Genomic DNA, 24218 nt, shown 5'->3' with positions numbered 1-24218 from the left:
ATAAATAAATAAAATCTTAAAAAAAAAAAAAAGAATGGGGAATATAAGGACTTGCAAACAGTTGGCATTCAGATAAATTTAGCACAAATCTTAAAATGAATGACTTTGTATGTTTTAGCTTGTCCCAACCAGATAGCAGAATATAACAGAATGGTCAACCTGTCCTATCCATGTGGGACCATTTCTGCATGAATTCGTAATGTCTTAGTGCCCTACGTGTATCATATGCCAGATGCTTTATTGCCAATAGAGCAGCAAGACAAGGAAGAATTAAAATATGTGGTTTCATTATATTTGCCTATGTACACAACATTCCAACATTCCTGTCAAAAGGAACAGAGATGTGTGGAACAAAGTGTGAAAGCATAAAGAAAAGTGACCTATACCTAGTTCAACCATCAGTTCTGCCATTAACTAGTTTTGTCACCACTTCTCTCTTGTGGCTGGTTTCCATATCTTCAAAGGGAGATGCACTGAAGTGGAAAGTAGCCAGGGAACTTTGTAACTCCAAGGTCCTATAATTCTAAGTGGTACATTCTTTGTTGGGACATTAATCAGTTGGATGGTGATGCAGCAGTGGGACTGTTTGGGAAATGATTTTTCTCATGGTAACTGTTAAGGCAATTATTTCATCCATGTACTAGTTGATTCAACAAATAATTTTTATTGCATGACCGCTATAAGCCGTGCTCTAGAGATAGAGCAGTGAATGAAACGGAAGGTTTTTCTGCCTTCAAGGAGCTTATGTTCTGTTGGGGTAGACTGGCATTAGGCAAGTAAATAAGTACAGAATACAAAGCCAGATAGTAACAAAGTGTCTCGAGAAATTAAAAAAAGCAGAACAGGGGGTGGAGACAGAGGAGAGGGAGTGCTATTTCCGGTGGGATGGTTAGGGAAGACTTCTCTGAGGAGATGACGTTCGAGCCCTGATCTAAAGAAGTGAAGGGCTGATCGTGACCTTATCCAGGAGGAAGCACTCCAGGGAGAAACTATAAAGACCATGAGGCAGAAGCATGGTTCCCGGATTCAGGGGGCAAGAGAAAGGTCAACTTAGTCTGAGTGGAGTGAGGAAGGAAGAGGGCCCTGGCCAGATCGTGGTGGCTTTGGCAAGAGCTTTAGACATCCTTAGAGTTGGGAGTGGGTTTGGGGCAGAAGAGGGCAGGATCCCATTTGTATTCTACAAGGTTTTTCCGGCTGCCTTTGGGAAACGGAACAAGAGGGGGCTGGACGGCAAGAGTGGAAGCGAGAGTCCAGTTAGTAAGCCACGTGATGGTCTGGACAAAAGGGAGGGTAGTTTTAGAACAGCAAGGTGCAGTGAGGAGTTGCTGAGAAGGAGTTGGATTTGGGACACGCTGTGAAGACAGGGATGTCAAGACTTGCTGAAGGGTTGGTGGTGGGGTGTGACACAAAGAAGGGAGGCTGAGGGTGACTTTTGGGTTTTTGGCCCTAGTGACTGAGTTAATGAAGTGCTATTTACTGAGATGGGGAAATCCTGTGGTTGGGGTAGGAAAGCAGAAATGACGCCCATTTGAGGGGTAAAATGGGCAGTTCAGTTTCGGTCTTGTTAATTTTGAGATGCCTTCTAGACATTTGGTAGACAGCAGGTGAGGCTAGAGTTCAGAGACAGAGGTCAAGGCTGCAGAGCCAGGCAGTAGGGGTGTGTGTGTGTATGTGCGCGTGTGCACGCATGCATGAGTGCATGTGCACACATGCATGTGTTTTATGCTGTAGGACTAATCTCCAATATTAGTAATATACTGAAACTTCTGCTTCAGAGTGTGACTACAAATATTTAATTTCATATATGGGGTACAGATTGGAGGATGTAAGGAAGCTGTGTTTCTGTTATTTATAAAACAGGAAAGAAGCATTTGTCCTCTGAGAACCATTGTAATGAGTAGGAGGCAAACACAGCCTATTTAAGGCACACCATAGTATCTCGAGTAAATTACCTAGGTGTGATCCCATCAGCTCTTAATAAATCAAAAGATGAAGAGTCACGTGTATTTCTGGATATTCAGAACATGTTTTAGGGCAATGACACCATGGCTTTATCTTATGTTCCTTGATACAGAAAGTACAAGAAAGGCTTTTAGAAGCATCAGTTTCCCACGCTGATATCTTCAGATGTTTAAAATGTTCTCCTAGTACCTACTCTCATGCATACCAAATGCCAAACCTGCAGTCAGTTTCAATTCAACAGAGCCCCATACCAGTATTTGGCTACAAGTCTAAAAAAAGATTTGGATCCCCACCAGTGAATGATCAAAGTTGAAACTGCTGCTGGAAACCCCCTAACATCCTATGATGAAATCCAATGCTTAGGTAGCTCGTTCAGTGTCATAACCTGAATGTTTACACATCAGTCAAACAATGCCACTGCAGGTTTAAATTGACTGAGTAAAAACAAAATCCTAGCTTTCAATGCTCCCTTTTTGCACTTATCTAAGCAGTTGAATGATACGGACTCTGAATCTTGGCAGTCAGTTATGGTTAGTATTGGGATTTGTAATCTTTTCTTGAGAAACTTGATACCCTATTTCCAGATGACAAGCAGGTGTGATTAATCATCACCTACTACTAAAAGTTTTTGAAAGAATATCTTCAGGAAGTTCTTTGAATAGACTGTGCTATTTGGATTTTGCAGATGGAGATGCCATTTCAGCTAAAATGTCACTAAGCAAAGGACACCTATGGATGGCAATTCATTCTAAAAATTATCTGGGGAAATTGAGAATTACCTGGTACACCTGGCTCTCTTAATCTTTTTCAATGCACAATCTGTTATTTTTAGAAATAAGAAATGGATAAAGTTTAGGCTTCTGGATAATCCTTAGGGATAAACACTGGGGTGTGAAAATGGACTTTTCCTTCTGTGAAGAATGAAAACATAGTGCTTTAAAGGAGTGAATTTGAGTAACTACCTGCCACAAATAGACACCTGACGCTCATTATAATTTTGAAAATCCTACTTGGTGCCATGTACAGATCTATGATATCCATCTATCTGTATCTATAGGGGAGTTATTAACCGAATAGATCTTGTTTAATTACATGTCGAAGTTCCATTTTTAATTATAAAATCCTTGCCAAATTTGCCTTCGTTGGCACCAGACAAGAAGTTTTAAGAACTTCAAAATTCCACATTTGCTTTTATGTGTTACTGGTTATGAACCTTAAAAAGTACACTGCAGTTCTTATCCATGCTTAAAAGGAAAGAAATAGCGTTCCAGAGAGGCTCATAAAAGATAATACAATGTTACTTCCAGAGACAGAATTGGAATTCGCAGCGACCACCTCGGAAGCTGCAGCTCAGATCGCAAAACATATTGCCTCATAACAAATCCCAACACTGAGGAAAAATCCCACTTTGGACTCACTCTCTTTTCATTATCAATTCCTTCCTTCCCGTGATGAGCTTTTTGAATAAGACACGCTCTGTTTAAAAATAAAACAGGGTTTATTGAAAACATGTGATGCTATAACCTAGGAATCCTTTATAAAGAGGCTGGAGAGGGTCTGACCGAGTTCGATACCATTCAGGAGCAGGATATTTTCCCACAAACCAACTGTGGAGAAGTATCAAGAAAATGTAAGTCAAAAATAGTTTCAGATGTGCACATTTTAACATTACGACCGGTAAATACTCCAGAAAACCACAGAAACTTGATAAGAGATGGATTCTTAAGTCACATGATGGCAAATGTCCTGGGGATTAGCTACAGCTCTTTGATCTCCAAATTCCAGACACAGATTTGGAGTCTGTGGTAGGGGCTAAAATCAAATATTTAAAACGTTTTGCAAAAGGCAGGAGTAAAAATATTGAGAAAAAGGCAGCATGGGAATAGAAGAGCCTTGTCTACGAATACAAGCAGGCAAAATACGCACTTTATTAAAAAATGTCAGCACATTCACATGACCAAATTAAAGTAGGGAACTGAAGCAATTAGACAAAAAAAAAATGCAGGCAAAAATTATTCTGAAACTTCCTGATAACCGAGGCAAAGGTGCTATTTTTTAGCATTCATTGCTTAGATAACTGCCATCCATTTTTTCTTTATTTCCTCATATTGTTCTCATATTGTGTGTGTAGAGGATGCACTGGGGTTTGAGGTTTTGCATACGCATGTCTACTAGCTGGCCAGGTTTTGAATTTTTTATTCCCTCAATACACATTTATTGTGGCAAGAAAATTCGAGGACCTGGGTATATAACAGTAAAGGGTATGGACAGGGCATGGGTGGAGGTGGTCGAGGCAAATACCTTTGGCCCACACAGGGAGAAAAGACAGTTGACATAGAAGACACTGAATGGAGTGGCCCCAATCTCCGGTGATGGATGCTATGACAGGAGGAAAACAAGAAGTGTAGTGCAGAGTCAGTTTACCTAGTTAAGGGGAGAGGAAAGTCCTCCTGGGGGAAACAGGTTAAGCCACAATTGACAACCAGTCAAAAACAAAGCTACAAATTGTAAACCCCTCTTGTTACCCCAACATCCTTTAGGTACCGTAACACAACCATTTTTGCGATGATCGCCCCTATAGAGCTCCAGACTCAAAGGGTTCCTGGTGTGGTTTCTTCCCTTCCTCTTTTAAAATAAAATTTATTCTTGTTTAAGATATGTAGACTCTCAAATTCTAAAAATTTATTATTGAGGAAGATAATTTGAGAAAAGAACAATCAACAAAACATCCAAAGAGGTCCTACCAAATTTTTTCAGATTATATTTATCAATTCTGGGATTGATGAGAATACACGGACACCATTACTATTGTAATTCAGTTTACTATCACTAACAGTTGAGTATGTACTACATGCCAGGCCCTACAGGAAGCATTTCGCACGTATTACCTCACTTAATCTTCTTGGGCAATTTTTGAGAAGATATGACTGAAATTCCAAGTTCAAAAATAAAGATATATATAGAGAGCAAATTAAGGCAAATGGTAGGTCACCTTTTAGAATAGGGCTTTGTTAAGAGAGTTAGAAATGCTATTGAAATAGAGAGAATGCTAAATGTTATTTCAGCTTAGGATTGTGGACATTCATATGAACATCCTATGGTAGGTTATCTCTGGCATTGTCCTTCTTTGCAATGATAAAAATGCCTTGAGTGAGATTTTGCACAACTGTGTCTTATATGAGCTAATCAACCCAAATACTGCTAATGCAAGGATAGGCAATAGTTCTTTTTTAGTTTTGAATAGTTAATATATTTATATTGTTTAAGTATCAAAATGATATAAAGAAGTAAAAAAGAAAGCCAAGAAACAGCATCTTATCTACAGAGAACAAACAGATGGTTACCAGAGGGGAGGTTGGTGGCAGTAGGGAGGACATAGCTGATGGGGATTAAGGATGCTCTTGTGATGAGCACTGGGTGTTTTGTGGATGTGTGAAATGGCTATATTATACACCTGAAAATAATATTACACTGTATGTTAACTAACTGGAAATAAAAAAGAACTTATAAAATAAAAAAGAAGTAAATGATGAGAAATCTATTTCCCCCACCTGTTCCCATTCACTTTGTCCCTACCCATTATTCCAATATTGCTTTATAGAAATAAAAGCAATATGAATATATACTCTTAGATTTTTACACAAAGAGTAACACACTCTATATGCTATATGACAATGTTTTTTTCTTTCACCTAATATATTTTGGGTCCTTATGTAGCTCTACAGAAAGATCTTTACTGCATTCTTAGTTTATTCAGCTATACCGAATACTTACTATACATTGATGGAACTATTAGGAAGTAGAATTCCTGGGTCAAAGAGTAAATGCTATGTAACTTTAGTAGATATTGACACTTTTTCATAACAGTGATACCGTTTTGCATTCCTACGGAATATCAGTGCCTCTTTACTTACAGTCTAACTGAAAAAGACTGTGGCCAGATTTTGGATTTTTGCTCACCTGATAGGTGAGAAAATGTTCTAATTTTTATTTATTTACTTATTTATTTTTAAGATTTTATTTATTTGTCAGAGAGAGAGAGTGAGTATGCCAGAGCACAAACAGGGGAGCGGCAGGCAAAGGGAGAAGCAGGCTCCCTGCTCAGCAAGCAGGCTGTTGTGGGACTTGGTCCCAGGACCCTTGGATATGACCTGGCTAAAGGCAGACACTTAACCAACTGAGCCACCCAGGCATCCCCATTTTATTCTGTGGGAATCATCCTTTGAGGTTGCAATGTGATTATATTATATATAATAAATATTGTATTATATCCTCTAGCTGTCAAGCATAACTAGTGTTGGTCTCAGTAAAGTTTATTTGGATAAGGACTCTCTACAAAGTAAAGTTAGCTTTAAATAATGGTGCTTCAGGAATTTTTGCAGTATTGACTTTTTATATTAATTGCTGCCTTAATACTTCATCTACATAAACATCATATTTACATTCATTTGCCAGAGCATGAAGAACTCCTCCTTCATGGGTTAAATTTTCATTTGTTTCTTGACCAAGTGGTTAAATATGAATTTCAGAAACTTCTGATTAAAATAATTTTCATAGAAAAACAGAGAGAGCAGAAGCATATATTTTCTATGAAAATAAGAAATGCCATTTAAGTCAGCCTAGATGTAATTTACTGTCATGAAATGATCTAGGCATTTCTATATTTTAAAAGGAATGGTCATGCTCCGGAAAACAGTTTGGAAGATTCTGATAAACATACACTTATCGCATAACCCTGTAATCCTACTCCTGGGTGCTTACACTAGAGAAATAAAAACTTATGTTCATACAAAAACTTCTACATGAACATTCATAGCAGCTTTATTTATAATAGCCCAAATCTACAAACAATCCAAATGACCTTTAACAGGTAAATGGATGAACTGTGGTACTTCCACATGATGGAATACCATTTCAACAAGAAAGAGAAATGAACTATTGATACACACAGTGATCTGGATAGATCTCAAGAGCAATATGCTGAGTGCAAAAAAAAAAAAAAAACAAAAAACAAACAAACGCCAATTTCAAAAGACTGAATAGTTGATCGTATGATTCCATTTACATAACATTCTAAAAATCACAGTTATAGTGATGGAGAACAGATTAGAGGTTCCCAGAGTTTAGGATTGGGGGAGGGAATGACTTTGAAGGGATAACACCCCAAATTTCTACAGGAGGATGGGAAAGTCTGTATCTTGATTGTGGAGGTGGTTAAATTAATTTATACATGTGATAAAATTTCATCTCAGTGTATATAAAAATTGAGTGAATGCAAAAATTGTGAATAAGAATAAGGTCTGCAGTTTAGTTAATAATATATATCAATATAAACCTCCTGGTTTTGGTAATTGCACTATACTTACATAAGATGTTATCATTGGGGGAAGCTGGGTGAAAGGTATACGGGTACATGGGAACTCTGTGCTATTTTTGCAATTTCTAACTAAGTATAAAGTTATTTCAAAATAAAAAGTTGAAATAAAGGCCAGATCTTAGGAAGATGACCATTGAGAGAAGGAACTGCACTTTTTATGATACTAACATCTCTTTTCTTTTAGACTTCATATTAGTTAATGTCTGTTGTGGGGTGTGGGGAGATTTGGGGGTAGGAATGAGACCTCACCATATGGTTTATTTATTTGTTCCTATGCCACATGGGGGTTGTGCAGGGAGATAATGTGGTGTCACAGAAGTCAGAACTTGATGTGCATCTATCTCCCCTTCCTCCTTCCCTCTCTCCCTCCCTTCCCCCTTCTGTTCCTTCCCTCCCTCCCTCCTTCCTTCCTCTTTCTTTATTGATTCTCTTGCTTATATGCTGTGTGATCCTTGATAAGGCCCTTATTCCAAGTTTCGGTTTTTTGACATAAAAAATAGGCATCATAATCTCTTCCAACTTAGTATGATTATTAAGTTATGTATGATTATGATTATTAAGTTATGTATGATTATTATGGACTATGTGAGATAGTCCATAATCATGATTTACAACTTAAACCATGAAATTTTATTCCTATTCATGTAACACCAGGTACCCCAGCTCCTAATTTCCTGGTATTTTTAGCTTCAAAGGAAGATTTCTTATCTAAATACAGCTCTCAAACTATCATCTCTTTTCTAATGTGCGTGCAGGAATAGACAGCGGATGGACTGGCATGGACACAGCCACAGTGAATTAGTGGAAAATTATCAAAAGCAAAAAATGAAGCAAAGCCTCACTCATCACTTCCTTTTGTTTCAAGGAAGGTTCTAAGTTGTGCATTTAACTCAATGGGGTTCTTGCTTTTACCCCAGAAGGACTGTGGAGGGGAATTATGCACGATTTTCTCTCTTACTATTTAAAAAAAAAACAACAAAAAACCTTATGTTTTATTTCTGACAAAAAAGGTGGTTCCACAACATTTTCAAGTGGAATCTTTACTTACGTTTCAAAGTAAGAAAAATCAAAAAGTCCTTTGTTAACTGTGGCCAGGAGAATGAAGGTCATCTTCCCTGGCATCAGACAACAATCAGAACATGCTGAGCATGGGGATCCTGAAAAGAAAGTTGCTCATCTATATAACACGGTCTCTCACCAACCTGTTAATGAATTCATTTTCCCTGTGCCTTCATTATTCTTCCGCGTGTAGATTAAACGGATTATAGTGTAATTAAATTTGACTCTTGCAAGAGGCAGTGCTTTAGAGCTGTGAGCTGTGGGGAGGCTGGTGTTCTATTCCTAGCTTCACTGCTAACTTAAGGGCTGAGCACAAAGCACCCCCACTTCCCGGAGCCTCAGTTTTTTTCTGTCTATGGAGGGAGATAAACAACATCTCAGAGGAACATGGTGCTGCTTTATGAGTTCTATAACTAACCGAGCTCCAAATTCCTTTATAGAAAGGTACTCTTTGAAGAATTAAAGATGCATTTATATTGTTGTTGTGACTCTTAATAGGAATAAAGCTTTAAAATCTAATTTTAAAAGCCTCCTACTGCACAGTACATTATCCACGTTCTTAAATACTGCAATTGGCTGTGCACTGAGCTGCTCTGCGGTATTTATTAAAAAAAAAAAAAAGGAAGCACTGTGAAGACATACTGTAGAACATTTTCAAAGCCATGTGCAGTGGCTTGAACTGCAGGACTTCCTCTGAAGTTAATGGGACTCATACTGGCAAATTCCAAGCACCACTTTGAAAATTTACCCCATAGTGACAGTTGAATGCTTCTTATTGATTATACGTCTTCGAATAATATCTCAAGGCAAAAAGGGACAATGTCCCAAAGGAAATAAATAATCTTTAATGACATAAATCTGCATTGCAACCATCATAAGAGGATGCAGCCGAGTCCTTTGGTAAGAAGCCCTTTGGGAACTGCTCATTGGTGATGGTTACCAGTGGGGCTGTAAAAAGACATTCCATGACATGCTCCCAAGTGAGTTGCTCACAGAAGATAACACATTTTCTTTTAATTTTGAAACGTCATGTTTCTAAGGGTGATATGTATCGATGCATGGAAAAGTCAGAGGGAATAGATTTACATTCTTCTGAATAAGTAATAGTTTAGGAAGGAATGATAGGTAGTTCAAACAGGTACTAAAAAACCCAGAGCCTTATATAGCCACACTATTCACTGCCTGACCAAATTTTTTCTTCTTTTTTTTAAAACCCAAATATTCACCATTAGACCTTTCAGGAAGCTATCGGATGCTTGGTGGGGACCCATCTCAAGAAGCTGTCTTGCATCAGGCAACTACTGTATGCCTGATGCAAGACTATGTATGTACATAGTCCTCAGGGTGTGATGGTCCCTCCATCATTTCCTACTACTCTGTCCTGCTGGTGGAACTCCAGCCACAATGACCTTATGTTTCTTCCTTATATAAACTGTTGGGTCACAAGAATATTTGTAACTACTATCCCCTGGCCTGGAAAAATCTGGCCTAAATCTCATGAATGGCTTCTTTTTAATATTCAGGTCAACTTGAGTGTCCACTCCTTAGAAAGACTCTCTTGGGCCGCCTAGTCTAAAAAAGACTTTCATCTCTCTGTTTTATTTTTTTCATTGCAATTATCTCTAATTGACACAACCTTGTTTTTAAAAAATTTATCTGTGTAGGGGCGCCTGGGTGGCTCAGTGGGTTAAAGCCTCTGCCTTTGGCTCAGGTCATGATCCCAGGGTCCTGGGATCGAGCCCCGCATCAGGTCTCTGCTCTGCAGGGAGCCTGCTTCCTCCTCTCTCTCTGACTGCCTCTCTGCCTACTCTCTCTCTGTCAAATAAATAAAATCTTTAAAAAAAATTAAGAAATTTATCTGTGTATTATTTTTCTCCACCCACTGGAAGATTGCTCTACAAGGAGGCCCTTGCCCACTTGGTACAACACAGACTCCCCAGCATATGGAACCATGCTTGGACATGGTGGATGTTGTATAAATGTTTGTTGAATGACTAAGCTCAAAACCTTGGGTATCTTTTGCTTCTCTGTCTTATATAATCAGTCATGATAATCTATATCCTTCTTACCAAGACTACTTCTACCTCCACGACCTTTGTTCTGTATCAGTTCTAATCATCAAATTAGTCTCCCTCCTACCAGTTTTGCCTTGCTCTAAGGACACAGGAGACCATACTCTCACAGGCAGGCACCTTGTTTTATTCACCTTTGTGTCTCTTGCACCAAAGATCATGTTTGGCACATAATAAATGTTCTGTGAGTGATTTTCTTACATATTCACTTGATAGTATGTAATACTAGTTCAATATATCATAGTGCTCTACTGAAATTTATAGAAGGTGTGGGAAATAATCTTTAGCTATTCATTTCCATCTAAGGGCACTCACTGTCTATATGGTCAAGACATATCAAGCTAATCAAGCTACTTTAAGTTCAAATTTGTACTAAGTCAACAATTATCTGTTTAGACAAGTCTCTGTACAGTTTATAACATTAACAAACAGTAGGAGATATTTCTGGGAGTAATATCACTTCTCTGGCAATATCCCCAATTAGGAAATACCCAGAGAACTTTATGATAACATTGCTCAAGAAAGTAAGCAATCTGATACAAGGCAACTAAGTCTATTTTAGAGCCCCATTTCCTTTTTAGGTTAGAAAGCTGCAATAGATAACCTGATTTAGTTGATATAATAAGGCTGATACATAAAGCCAATACTGCAATTAATATTTTGTAAAGTTTGGCTTCTCATTCAAAGATTTTGGATTCCTAATGATGAACATGAGAATATCAGATTCTTTGTAAGTTAATGGCAGTGGGCAAGTTTCAATTAAACTTGATTTTAAAATACAAGTAAACAATAAGGGCAATCTTCTTACAGTTGGGTAGTATGGTACAATGGGAAATAAGTTACCTGCTCATTGTCCTGGACTTCTGGCATACAGCTCCTAAAACCCTTGGAATCCCTGGAGTGGTAAGTATCTTTTTATGCTAATAAGATGAATTGTACCTGGGGGTCCCTAGACAACTTCAGGATGATGGCTGGTTATCAGAAAGAACAAGGCATGATTAGAGAGTTGGAAATTTCAGTTCTACCCCCAGACATCAGGGAAGGGAACAGAGCCCAGAGACTGAATTCAATGACCAATAGCCAATGATTGAGTTAATTGTGTCCATATAATGGAATCTCTATGAAAATCTCTAAGCCACGGGGTTCAGAGATCTTCCAGATTGGTGAACACGCCAAGATGCTGGGAGGGCGGCATGCGTGGAGAGGTTATGAAAGTCCTATGTTAGCCATTCCTTTACCTCAAGTACCTAACCCTATGCATCTCTTCCACTTGGCTGTTCTTGAATGGTATCTTTTATTCAACTGGTAATAGTAAGCAAAGCACTTTCCTGAATTCTGGGAGTCATCCAGGTGAATTATTGAACCTGATGTGGGGGAGGGTTATGAGAACCCCCAAATGTGAAGTCAGCCTGGCTGAAGTGTGTGCAGCCTGGCATCTGAAGTCAGGGGTTGGGAGAGTGTCTTGTGGGACTGCCCTTCACCTGTGGGGTGTGTGCTAATTCCAGGTAGTTAGCATCAGAATTCTGGGGAATGGTTGAACACGAAGTTAGATGAGTCTTGGTTCATTCACCTACTATATGTCTTTTTTTTTTCCTTAAGATTTTATTTATTTATTTGAGAGAGTGAGAAAGAGCAAGAGACCACAAGCAGGGGGAGCTGCAAGCTCCCCGTTGAGCAGGGAGCCCGGTGCAGGACTCAATCCTAGGAAGCCCGATCCCAGGACCCTGGGATCATGATGTCTGCTGAAGGCAGATGCTTAATTGACTGAACCAACCAGGCGCCCCTTACCTACCATATTTCTAACATTGAACAAGTTTCTTTTTTTTTTTTTTAAATATTTTATTTATTATTTGACAGAGATCACAAGCAGGCAGAGAGGCAGGCAGAGAGAGATCACAAGTAGGCAGAGAGAGAGGGAAGCAGGCTCCCCGCCAAGCAGAGAGCCCGATGCAGGGCTCGATCCCAGGACCCTGGGATCATGACCTGAGCCGAAGGCAGAGGCTTAACCCACTGAGCCACCCAGGCGCCCCTTGAACAAGTTTCTTAAGCTCAGTCTTACTTCATCATTTGTGATATAGGGTATTATAGTACCCATGTAGGATTAAATAAGGCAATATTTCTAGAGCGCTTAGAGGAGCACCTAGCATATAGCAAGTCTCTATGAATATCAGCTATTAACTAGAAGGACTGAAATGACTTTAGTGTTCTGTGATCCATGAATCCGACGGGATTTAAGCGTTTTCAGATGGTCCAACCAATCACATGGACGGAGTCTATTTGCACTGAAGGAGTCTGAATGCTGAGAAGTAGAGTGGAAGCAGAAGAGTAAATGACCCTCAGAAAATCATCTCAGAGACAAGAATTTCTACAGAATGAGAGGAGAGATCGGAAGATCAGGAAAATGACATGGTTCAAGAGCAAGTCTCTTAGAACAAAAAATGGGGAAAGCAGAGAAATGGGAAACATGTTTCAAATCTTCAGTTTAGAAGCCTGTGGCGGTTCAGGCAGTCTCTGATATAATTTCTGAACACATTAGTGGCTGCAGTTGCCTTTTAATAAGATGAACTCACAGATATACTAGGGTGGCCTTGGCTGTGTGGTTGATTTTAATAAGGGCTTCGATTTGGTTTTAGCCAAAGCAGAAGTTGGTATATTTTTCCTCATTAAAAAAACACGTTTTCCTGAGTGACTATTATCTCATGTCAAAAGCATATATGCTCAACTCATGGGGGAAACATCTATGCTGTGCTTTGCCTCTTTTGTCTTCTTGCGGAAAGATTACACTGAAGGAAAACTGTTAAAATGGGAAAAAGAAATCAACTTATATTTAGCATCAAATACAGATCCAAGATTAATAATAGGCTGATTTTTTTCTGCTTCCCTGAGACGCACGCTGCAAGACCGAGAAATATGGCTCTGTTATATCTGTCTTTAGAAAGAGTCACCAGAGAATCCAAAAAAGCCACTGTGAGAAGTAATTTGTTGGCTTCCTGACACATCAGGCTCATTATCGTGATCTAAGTACCCGGCTTTGGTACTATTTGCAATTTTCAGGGAGGTCATTAATGAAAGCTAAGAAAAAGAATGACTAAGAAATCAGTCTTGGAGGTTATTTCACACATTCTCGATCCTGAGGTCATTGAGTGAGCGTTTGGTGTTTGAATGTAGAGAAATCATAAAGTAGCCAGTCCAGATAAGTGAAGGGCAGCTTCAGTAGTCAACCCCAAAATATACTTGACTCTCCAAATTGCTAACACAGTGGTTATTGCCTACGGCTGTAGACATATTACCTCAAAAGAGCCTTCAAGAGGAGATGTAAATTGAACACACAAGTATAAGGAAGAATTCTGTAACTCAAGATAAAATTTTACCAGTTTTCAAAGCAAATTCCCCAAACTAAGCAGAGATAAATCAATATGGTAATAAAGGAAAGCATCTAATTAAAAAAAAAACCTGAATAAATTTTTTTCCCCCTTAAGTTAAAGTTGTTCAAAATGTGCCATCCAAACACAAGTATATAATGATTTTGTGATTTAAAATGCTCCTTGTTCTGGTTAGGATGCAGGGCTAGAGAGGGTAGGCAGGTCAGGGGGGTAGTTCTAGTCTTGGGGACTCAGCCTGTGGTATCTAGCACCTTGTGTCCACAAACTATCAGCTTGGTCGGGCTCAATTCTGTATGAGGCTCACTAACTAACCACGGCAGTAGCTTCGGTCTGTTTCCAGCTAGAAAGAACATTGATGTGCCCACAGAAAGCATTTCCACCGTTGAAGAACAGTCAGGCCACCACCGTCTTTTCTATATCCTTTTTCCGAATGCTCAAAATTGCTGAAAACACTTGGGTGTGTATTTGGCATGTTGAGAGTAATCAGATCTTACAAAAGCATGGAGCCTTGAGAGATCAGCTCCGTTTGCAAACTCGGAGTAGTTTTCACAGAGAGATGCGAGACACGCTATTTCTTTCTTTCTTTTTTTTTTTTTTTTCCATTTTACCACAATACATTAGGTTGAACAAGGGAATTACAGGGTTCACTTGACATTGCATCTATCATTTTACCACTGGTATCAATCACTTTTATGGGCCTATTAAACAGGCCTAGAATGGGTTTCCACAGTCACCTGCTACAGCCCGCTGCCTTCAGGCAGATGACATTTGGTTCCTCTGCGTGGCTTAAATTTTACTGACTTCACACTGAAGAGCCCCATTTGAACATGCTCCACTAGGACATCAATTTGGCTGGACCGAGACAGGTCCAAAGGTGATGAAGATTACAGATATCCCAACATCATTTTTAGAACCATGTATTCTACCAAGACCACAAGGATCTGAGGCAGGAAGAGAACAATTAAGGGACAAAGATGTGCTGGAGGTATCTAGAGCTGAAAAGAGCTATCAAAAGGCAGCAGGCATCTGGGAGAGAACTTTCTTTTTAGGTTGCAGACCAGAAATATGTTGACATTACCACTGGAATTGGAACAAAGCCAATTTTTAACTGGTTTTAAAATCTAGAATGGAGGGCCGCCTAGGTGGCTCAGTCGTTAGCCTCTGCCTTCAGCTCGGGTCACGATCCCGGGGTCCTGGAATCGAGCCCCGCTTCCGGCTCCCTGCTCAGCGGGAAGCCTGCTTCTCCCTCTCCCACTCCCCCTGCTTGTGTTCCCTCTCTCATTGTCTCTTTTTCTGTCAAATAAATAAAATCTTTTAAAAAATAAAAAATAAATAAAATCTCGAATGGAACATTCCTGCAGTCACCCATGAACTGACGTCATCCTGTAGAAGCTGAGTGAATCTTGGCCAACCATCTGCCCTGTGAATTGTTTTATTTGGGCCCCTTATAGGAGAGAAAGTACTTGTGCAATAGTTTCACATGAAATAAAAGTCCTTCCGGATGTCTCTGGAGCACAGAATTCAAAAAGAGAAAACGGTCTCCAGAGAGAAAAATCAAATGCCTTCATGGATATGCCTTGGGATTGGGTGAACCTGCAAGTCTGGGAGTTATTACCTTTTCTCCTCCTCGCATAATGGCTTCCGAAAAGGACTGAAGACAGGCAGCAAGACAAACAGATTGCATAAGTATTTCAAGATAGGTTTAACTTAGAATTTTACTAGATTCACCATTGTAACTCCAATGCTTCACACACAGCCATATCTCCCTCCATAAGGTTTGGCTGACTGGACGGTGACCCTTTCAAAATGCGCTTATACTGAAATGAACTCAGTGGCAGTGTGTGGGGGGGCCACCCCTTCTCCCATCCCCGGACAGTGCTCCACCCTACACAGCAGGGATGGAAGGAAGGATTCTTCTCAACAGCGCCCAGAGAGGAGCAGACACTTTCTCCAATTCCCTCTGAAGTCTGCCCTGTGGTTATCACAGGGAACAGGGGGAAAGGAGGAAACGAAGAAGATTAATCGGCAATTCCTGACACCACAAATGAAATGGAAAACAGGCTGTTGATGAAGATAGTCAGACAAGCTCATAAATAAAAACATACTTCCTCAGATGGGAAGTAGTTGAAATAAGTCAGCCTTACCAAGAACTTTTAGCATTTGGGTTTGAATGGCTGCCAAAGAAATGGGAAGAAAAAAAGAGAAGAAAACCAAATGCAGCTTTCGTACAACAACAACAACAGCTTTTATATCTAGGGTTTTCTCACCCCCACCCCCCCAAGGAAGAACATTCTAATTTTTAAAAATAGGCTATATTCTTCAAAACTGGTCATGTTCTACGAGACGAAGAAAGGCTGAGGAGCTGTACGAGGTGGGAGGACACTAGAGGGAGAGGAGAACTCAGCGCAGCAAGTCATCCTCGACCTGACCGGCACTGGAGAGGCAAGCACGCTGTGAAGGACATTATTAGGTCAACTGATAAAACAGGAATACCATCCGCAGATTAGGTGAAGTATCGTATGAATGTTCAATGTGTGGAAGGTCATGTAAAAGAACAGCCTTATTCTTGGGAAATCCACACTGAAACATTTAGGGATAAAGGGCTATGAGGTAGGCAATTAACTTTAAAAAATAATGAATGAATTTTCAAAATTGAGATCATTTTTCAATTTTATGGTAGACTTTTAAATATATTACTGGGAGATGCCAGGTCTCCAGCCCAGAATGCTGTATGGCATCGTCATAAAAAAGGATAACTTCCGGCTGGTCCCCAGGTGATGGAATCCCCCCGAAGCTGCAACAGCCAGAAAGCCGCAGAGAAGTGGCATTCATTCGGGGGCTGCCTCCAGGTACCCAGGCATAAAGTGAGCCACACTTGTAATCATTCTTGAGGCATGATGACTGACACGCTTTATCAGGGCTAATACACTGCTGTCTGCTCCAGGTGACTGAGAGCTTAAAAGGAGTATTGCTCATATTGTCGAGCCAAAAGAGGCTTTTATACTTATTGAAATCAATGCTTTCCTAATTCAGGACACTGCTGAACCATACATTTCTGTGTAACTTAATTTGATACAAGTGGATATTCGAGAACTATCCCGTCTGGCCCAAACTCCCAGCTCCATCACTTTCTACATGTATGACTTTCAGAAACTTATTTCACCGCTCCTTGCTTCAGTTTCCTCATTTGTAAAATGGGGATAAAAAAAATACTGACCTCATTGGATTATGGTGGGGATTAAATGAGTCGACACACAGAAGTGCCTGGCCCATAGTAAATATTCCAGGAATGTTATCTTTTAATATTGGTTAAATATTGCAAAAGAGAAGACAGAGGAAAAAAGATGTAGTGCCATAAATTCATTATCTAGGACTTTGATATTCACCTATAACACAGAAAGGTTTTCGGGCAAATCTCAGTCTTCCTTGCCATCCTCTATAACGACAACAGCAACCCGCAGACCAGATTCGAATGATGAACTCCAAACCAAAGACGACAATCATCACGAACTCCTAAAATATGAAATAAGACATGTTAGAGAGAGGTGTTACAGAGCAAACCACAGCGAGAAACTCCTGGGCATTTCTGGACATTCAGGCACTTCATCTAAAGTATAATTGTTAGTGCCCCGAGTTAGCCCCCCTTCTTCAGGGCGAACTAACCCTGGAGCACACGTGACCCTCACATCGTCTGCACTTCCCATCACGGCATACCATTCCTATTCAAGTCCAACACTGTACGAGTTTAGGAGTCAGCTTTAATACTAGATATGCAGGCTGAATTACAGCTCTGCCTTGTGCGGAATATACAGTGGAACTGACGTCAGCCACCCAGTAACATGTGAAATATCTGAAAATCAGGAGGGGACCTTGAAAACACAGCTTTACACTTTTACAAAAAACAGACTTTCATTCTGCTGCAAGAAGTGATATAATCCTTAAGTCCTTAAGAGTCGTTCTCAGAGAAAAAGAAGTAAACACATGGAAGGATACTGAGTTCTTCTGTTATGGTGTCAAAATCTTCTTATAAGACAGCAAGTTTCAAAGGCATTATTGTGTGTGTGACACATATATTCTCTGCCTGAAATGAGACCCTGATTTCCAGATCTGAAGCTTGTTAATGCTTCTGTTTTCTTTTGGTGAGTGATACCCAGAATATAACACCTGCTCCGGGGAAATGACTGAGATTATTTAGAGATAGCTGGGAGTGAACCCTGGGCAAAGACCAACTAACGTGGTGCGTTAAGTAACGGGTCATAGAATGAGAAACCAAATGGAATTTGTAAGAATAAAGCATCTCTGGAGCAAGCATGTCATAATCACCTTGTTGTCCCTTTAGAGGGAGAGGCACTGAGTCTATCAAAATTTATTTTCCTTTAAAAAATAATTCCCTTTCTTTTCTTTAAACAAGGGTCGACTTAGCATTTATAATGCAGAACGATGCACGTTAATTGATTTCTATTATAATTAATTATAAAAGGAATACATGGTCTTTATTAAAACATTTAAACATCACAGAAATATAGAGCACAGAAAGTAAAGATCCTAATCTCCCACCCTGCATCCCAAGATAAAAAAAAAAAAAACCGTTATCAAATTTAGAAAAATGGCATTTTTGTTGCGAGTTTCAGGCAAATGTCTCTCTCTTCAGTTAGCACATGTGATAATAATGTCACACTTTTGCAGAGCCCAGGAGAGAGAGATCATTCTATCCTGTTATTTTGTACTAAGTAACCCACAAATATTTCTCATGATGAAAAATAAATCTCTAGTGTCATCGCTGCTTACTTATAGGGACTTAAAACTTAAAACTTGTGTTTTAAAAGTGTAGACTCGTTTAATCCCCACCATGATACTACGAGGTAAGTATTTTTTTTAATCCCCACTTTATGAATGAGGAAACTGAGGCCAAACTGCCAGACCACCTGTACTCAATCCAGCACAGCTTCCCACACAGAGAAAACATGACTCAAGATGCCCATGTAGTTTGCCTGTGTCCAATCTAGTTTCCATGGCCGGTCCACTTTGTCATCCCTGCCTCTAACCCCTACTTGTGCCAGGAAGCTCAGCACACCACTGGTGAGAGGTCTTATTCTAAGGGATACCCAAGAGCTTGAACAACAATGCACATCAGACAATGGTTTTTCGTTTTCATAGGAATGGATGACACCAAGAGATGCATGGTCATTATTCTGAAGTAAAGCAGGCCACCACTGTACTGTTTCTGTGTTACACTGAGGCAGGATAGACTACACCTACCAATTCTTTACTCAGGGCCCGTTGTTCAGGAATATTGCTTGCTACTTTTTTGTTTGTTTGTTTGCTTTTGTTTTTGTTTTTTTTGCATTAGGGGGAAATATCCTCATTTCCAAATAAAACAAGAGGAGGCTGTAATTTACCACAGAGTCACAATTTCTGCCTTGGGGGAAGTATACTAGGGTCAGAATTCTCTCCTTATCAGACCATTACTTGGTGTTCTCTACAAGGGCTAAAATTATTTTTTAAAGATTTATTTATTTGTGTAAGAGAGAGAGCATGCACGTGCAAGCAGGGGGAGGGGAGAGAATGTCAAACAGACTCCCTGCAGAGTGCAGAGCCTGCCTCCGAATTGATCTCACCACCCTGAGATCACGACCCTGAGACCATGACTTCAGCCAAAACCAAGAGTTGGACACTTAACTGACGGAGCCACCCCAGGTTCGCCTAAGGGATAAAATTTCTAATCCTTGGGTAAGCAGCAATGGAGATGAGAACTCAACTGTGGGACATTTCTTTCAGGCCTGGAGCTCAGGCTGTGGGGGATGTGATAGGGAACAAAAGTATGAAAACCACTTTGACCAAATTCTGTCTATTGGTTCCTAAAATATCCACTTTATTTCAATTATAAGGAACAAAATGTTATTGACTCAGAGAAGGGAGAGCATCCTGAATCTGACAGGTGGGGAACAGATCTAATGCCATGTATTAAATCTCCAGAACTTACTCATCTTGCAGGACTAAAACTTTGTATCCTTTGACCAAAACCTCCCCTTTCCCCCTAACCCTCCAGTCCCTGGCAATCATCATTCTACTCTCTGCTTTTATGAGTTTGACTTTCTTAGATTCCACATCTAAGTGAGATGATGCAGTATGGTCTTCCCGTGTCTGATTTACTTTACTCAGCACGATAGTCTCCAAGTTCATCCACGTTATTGCCGGTGGTAGAGTTTCTTTTTTTTAAAGGCTGAATAATCCTCCATTGTAATGTATACTCCATATTTTCTTTATCCGTCTGTGCACTGAGGGACACTTAGGTTGTTTCCATATTGAGGCTATTGTGACTAATGCTGCAACAAATATGGGGTCAAGATCCTGACTTCATTTCCTCCAAATATATGCCCAGAAGTGGGATTGCTGGATCATATGGTAGTTATATTTTTAATTTTTGGAGGAACCTCCATACTATTTTCCATAGTGGCTGCACCAATTTACATTCCCACCAACAAGGTATAGGGTTCTGTTTTCTCTACATCTTTGCCAATACTTGTTATCATTTGTCTATTTGGTAATAGCCATTCTTACATGTGTTAAGTAATAGCTCATTGTGAATTAATTAATTAATTAATTAATAATATATGATATATTATTTGCCCCATGGGTACAGGACTGTGAAATATCAGGCTTACACACTTCCTAGCACTCACCATCATTGTGGTTTTAATCATCAGCATTTCCCAGACGATTAGTGATGTTGAATGCCTTTTTAGATACCTGTTGGCCATTTTCATGTTTTCTTTGGAGAAATATCTATTCAGGTCCTTTGCCCATTTTTAAGATCAGGTTATTTTTAAATTTTTTTTCCTTAAAGATTTTATTTATTTATTTGACAGAGAGAGAAATCACAAGTAGGCAGAGAGGCAGGTGGAGGGGGTGGGAGGGAAGCAGGCTCCCTGCTAAGCAGAGAGCCCAATGTGGGGCTCGATCCCAGGACCCTGAGATCATGACCTGAGCTGAAGGCAGAGGCTTAATCTACTGAGCCACCCAGGTGCCCCAATTTTTAATTTTTTTTAAATTAAAAAATTTTTTTGCTATTCAGTTATGGAAGTTCCTTATATATTTGGATATTAACTTCTTATCAGATGTTTGGTATGCAAATGTTTCCTCCCATTATGGAGGCTCTCTCTTCACTCTGTTGATAGTTTCCTTTGCTACACAAAAGCTTCTTAGTTTGATGCAATTCTACCTGTCTATTTTTGTTTTTGTTGTCTATGATTTGAGGGTGGTATACAAAAAGTCATTGCACAGACCAATGTCAAGAAGCTCTTTTTCTACATTTTATTCTAGCAGTTTTATAGTCTTGGGGCTTACATTTAATCTTTCATTAATTTTGAGTTGATTTTTATGTATGGTGTGAGAAAAGGGTCCAATTTCATTCTTCTGCATGTGAATATCCAGTTTTTCCATTCGTGGTAAAACTCTCCGCAAGTTAGGATTAGGGATTTATTATCCCAATTTGATAAAGAGCATCTAGAGAAAATCTACAGCTAATGTCATAGTTAATGGTGGAAGATTGAATGCTTTCCCCTAAAATCAAGAACAAGGCAAGATGTTAGTTTCATCTCTCTTATTCAACATAGTTAAATAATACAGTCACTGTGGTAAGATAAGTAAAAGAAATAGAAGAAATAAAAGGCATACACACTGAAAAGGTAGACATAAAACAGTCTCTATTTGCAGATGACATGATTGTCTCCAGAGAAAATTGCAAGGCATCTTCAAAAAAAAAAAAAAAAAGCTTAGACCTAGTAAGTGAGTTCAGTAAGGTTGCAAGATTAAAGATCAACATACAAAAATCAATCACATTTCTGTATACTAACAATGAGGAGGTCAAAACCAAAATTAAAAACACAATATTATTTATAACCATTCCAAAGAATATAAAATATTTAGGTATGCACTTAACAAAACATGTAGAGGATATGCATGCTGCAAATTACAAAATTTTGATGACAGAAACCAGAAAAGACCTAAATAAATAGACATACCATGTTCATGAATTGGAAGGCTCAACATAATAAGGATGTCAACTCTGCATAAGCTGATCTACAGGTTAACAAAAATTTTATCAAAATCCAGGCAAGCTTGCTCACTTGCTTGTTTGATTTTAGAGAAAGAGAGCATTTGTGCATGCAAGTGCAAGGAGACACAGAGGGGGAGAGACAAGGAGAGTGTATCTGAAGCAAACTCTCTGCTGAGTGCAGAGCCTCATGTGGGGCTCTATCTCAGGACCCTGAGATCATGACCTGAGCCTAAACCAAGAGTTGGACACTTAACCAACCTAGCCACCAGGCGCCCCTCTGCAAACTTTTTTTTTGGCAGACACAAATAAACTTACTCTAAAATTTATATGGAAAGTCACAGGCCCTAGGATAGCTTAAAAATATCCTGAAAAAGGAGAATGAAGTGGGAGGCATTAATTTATCTGATATTAAGGCCTACAATATCGTTTTAGTAACAAGACTGTGTGGTATTGGTGGAGACACATATAGAAAAATGGAACAGAACAGAGAACTTAGAAATATACACAGAAAAATATGGATTTGGATAAAGATACAAAAATATGGGTTTTTTAAAACAAAGGTAAAGAGCAATTCAGTAGAGGAAGAAATAGCTTTTTCAAGAAACGATGCTGGGGCAATTGGACATCGATATGCAAAAAATATGAACCTTAATGTATATCTCACACTTTAATAAGAGTTGATTCAAAATAGGCCTTAGCCCTAAATGTTGAAGCTATAAAACTTTTAGTAGAAAACACAGGAAAAAAATTTTGGAATCTGTGTTAAGCAAAGAGTTTTTAGAGTTGACATCAAAAGCATAAGAAATAAAGGGAAAAAATTGATAAACTGGGCTTCATCAAAAAAGAGGTTGAAAAAGACAAACTATAGACTGGGAGAAAATATTTGCAAAACACATATCTGACAAAGATCTAGTCTCTAAAATATATAAAAACTCTCAAAACTTAACAGTAAAAAAAAACATAATTCAATTAGAAAATGGGCACAAGAAATGAACAGATATTTCACTAGAGATGATGTAGGGATGGCAAATAAGCATGTGAAAATATATTCAACATTACTGGCCATATGGGAAATGCAAATTAAAACCACACGAGATAACACTACACACCTATCAGCATGGCAAAAATAAAAAATCATGTCCACACAAAATGTCGGGGAGAATGCAGAGAAACTGGATCACTCATGCATTACTGGTACAGCACAAATTATTTATAGAAGAAAACAGTTTGATAATTTCTTTTATTTATTTATTTATTTATTTATTTGTCAGAGAGAGTGAGCACAGGCAGACAAGAGAGGCAGGCAGAGGCAGAGGGAGAAGCAGGCTCCCTGCTGAGCAAGGAGCCCAATGCGGGACTCCATCCCAGGACCCGGGGATCATGACCTGAGCCGAAGGCAGCCGCTCAACCAACTGAGCCACCCAGGTGTCCCTTTGATAATTTCTTATAAAAATAAAGATGTAGTTACTATAAGACTCAACAATTATACCCTTGGACATTCATGCCAAAGAAATAAAAACTTAGATTTATACAAAAACCAGTACCTGAATATTCACAGTAGATTTATTCATAATGACCCAAACCTGGAAACAGTCCAGATGTCCTCACTGTGTGAATGGTCAAACAAGCTGTGGTACATCCACACCAGGGACTACTACTCAATAGTAAAGATAAATGAACTACTGATACACAGAGCAACTTGGATGACTCTCTAGGGAATTACACTGAGTACATTACATTTTTGAAATGAAAAAATTTTAGGAATACAGAGCAGATTACTGGTAGCAAGAAGTCAGGGGTGGGGAGAGAGGTGGAAAGGAGGATGTGAGTATAGTTATTCAAAGGCAACTTGACAGGTCCTTGCGGTGATGGAGCTATTTGGTGCCTTGACTGTTGTCTTGAATGTGACCCTCTACATGGGATAAAATTATAGAACTGAATACCCACATACAAATACATACCTAACCATATACAAATACTCCAAGGAAAACTGGGAAAATCTGAATAAGAGCTACAGATTCTATCAATATTATTATCCTTTTTGTGATATTAGAGTTTTCCAAAATTTTATCATTTAGGGAAACTGCATAAAGTGTATGTAGGATATCTTTTATTATTTCTTACAACTGAATGTGAATCAACAATTATTTCAGAAAAATTTTCAATGAAAAAAAAAAGCCATCACCCATCATCTAGCCAATGGGTAGACTCAGAAGAGGAAATGTGTTCCTCTTCAAATTGAGATACTGGATAAGATCATACTGTGTTTTGGCTTAATGGTACTCTCTAAATGACACTTTGGATGG

The 24218-nt window shown here is 39.1% G+C and overlaps 1 protein-coding gene across 1 annotated transcript in view; it reads right to left on the bottom strand.

Annotated features, from left to right (window-relative positions):
* Positions 1-24218, bottom strand: part of KCNQ5 (potassium voltage-gated channel subfamily Q member 5) — a gene marked incomplete at its 5' end in the record, with an annotated part of 518313 nt that overhangs the window by 115320 nt on the left and 378775 nt on the right. The window contains one exon of the mRNA XM_080805542.1: positions 17240-17366. Within this exon, the coding sequence (XP_080661668.1) occupies positions 17240-17366 (127 nt within the window). The remainder of the gene's footprint in view (positions 1-17239; positions 17367-24218) is intronic.

This window comes from Martes martes (genome assembly GCF_963455335.1).
Source record: "Martes martes genome assembly, chromosome: 6".
NCBI lineage: Eukaryota > Metazoa > Chordata > Mammalia > Carnivora > Mustelidae > Martes > Martes martes.
Note: the sequence above shows the minus strand (reverse complement) of the source record. Positions and strands in the feature narration are given on the sequence as shown.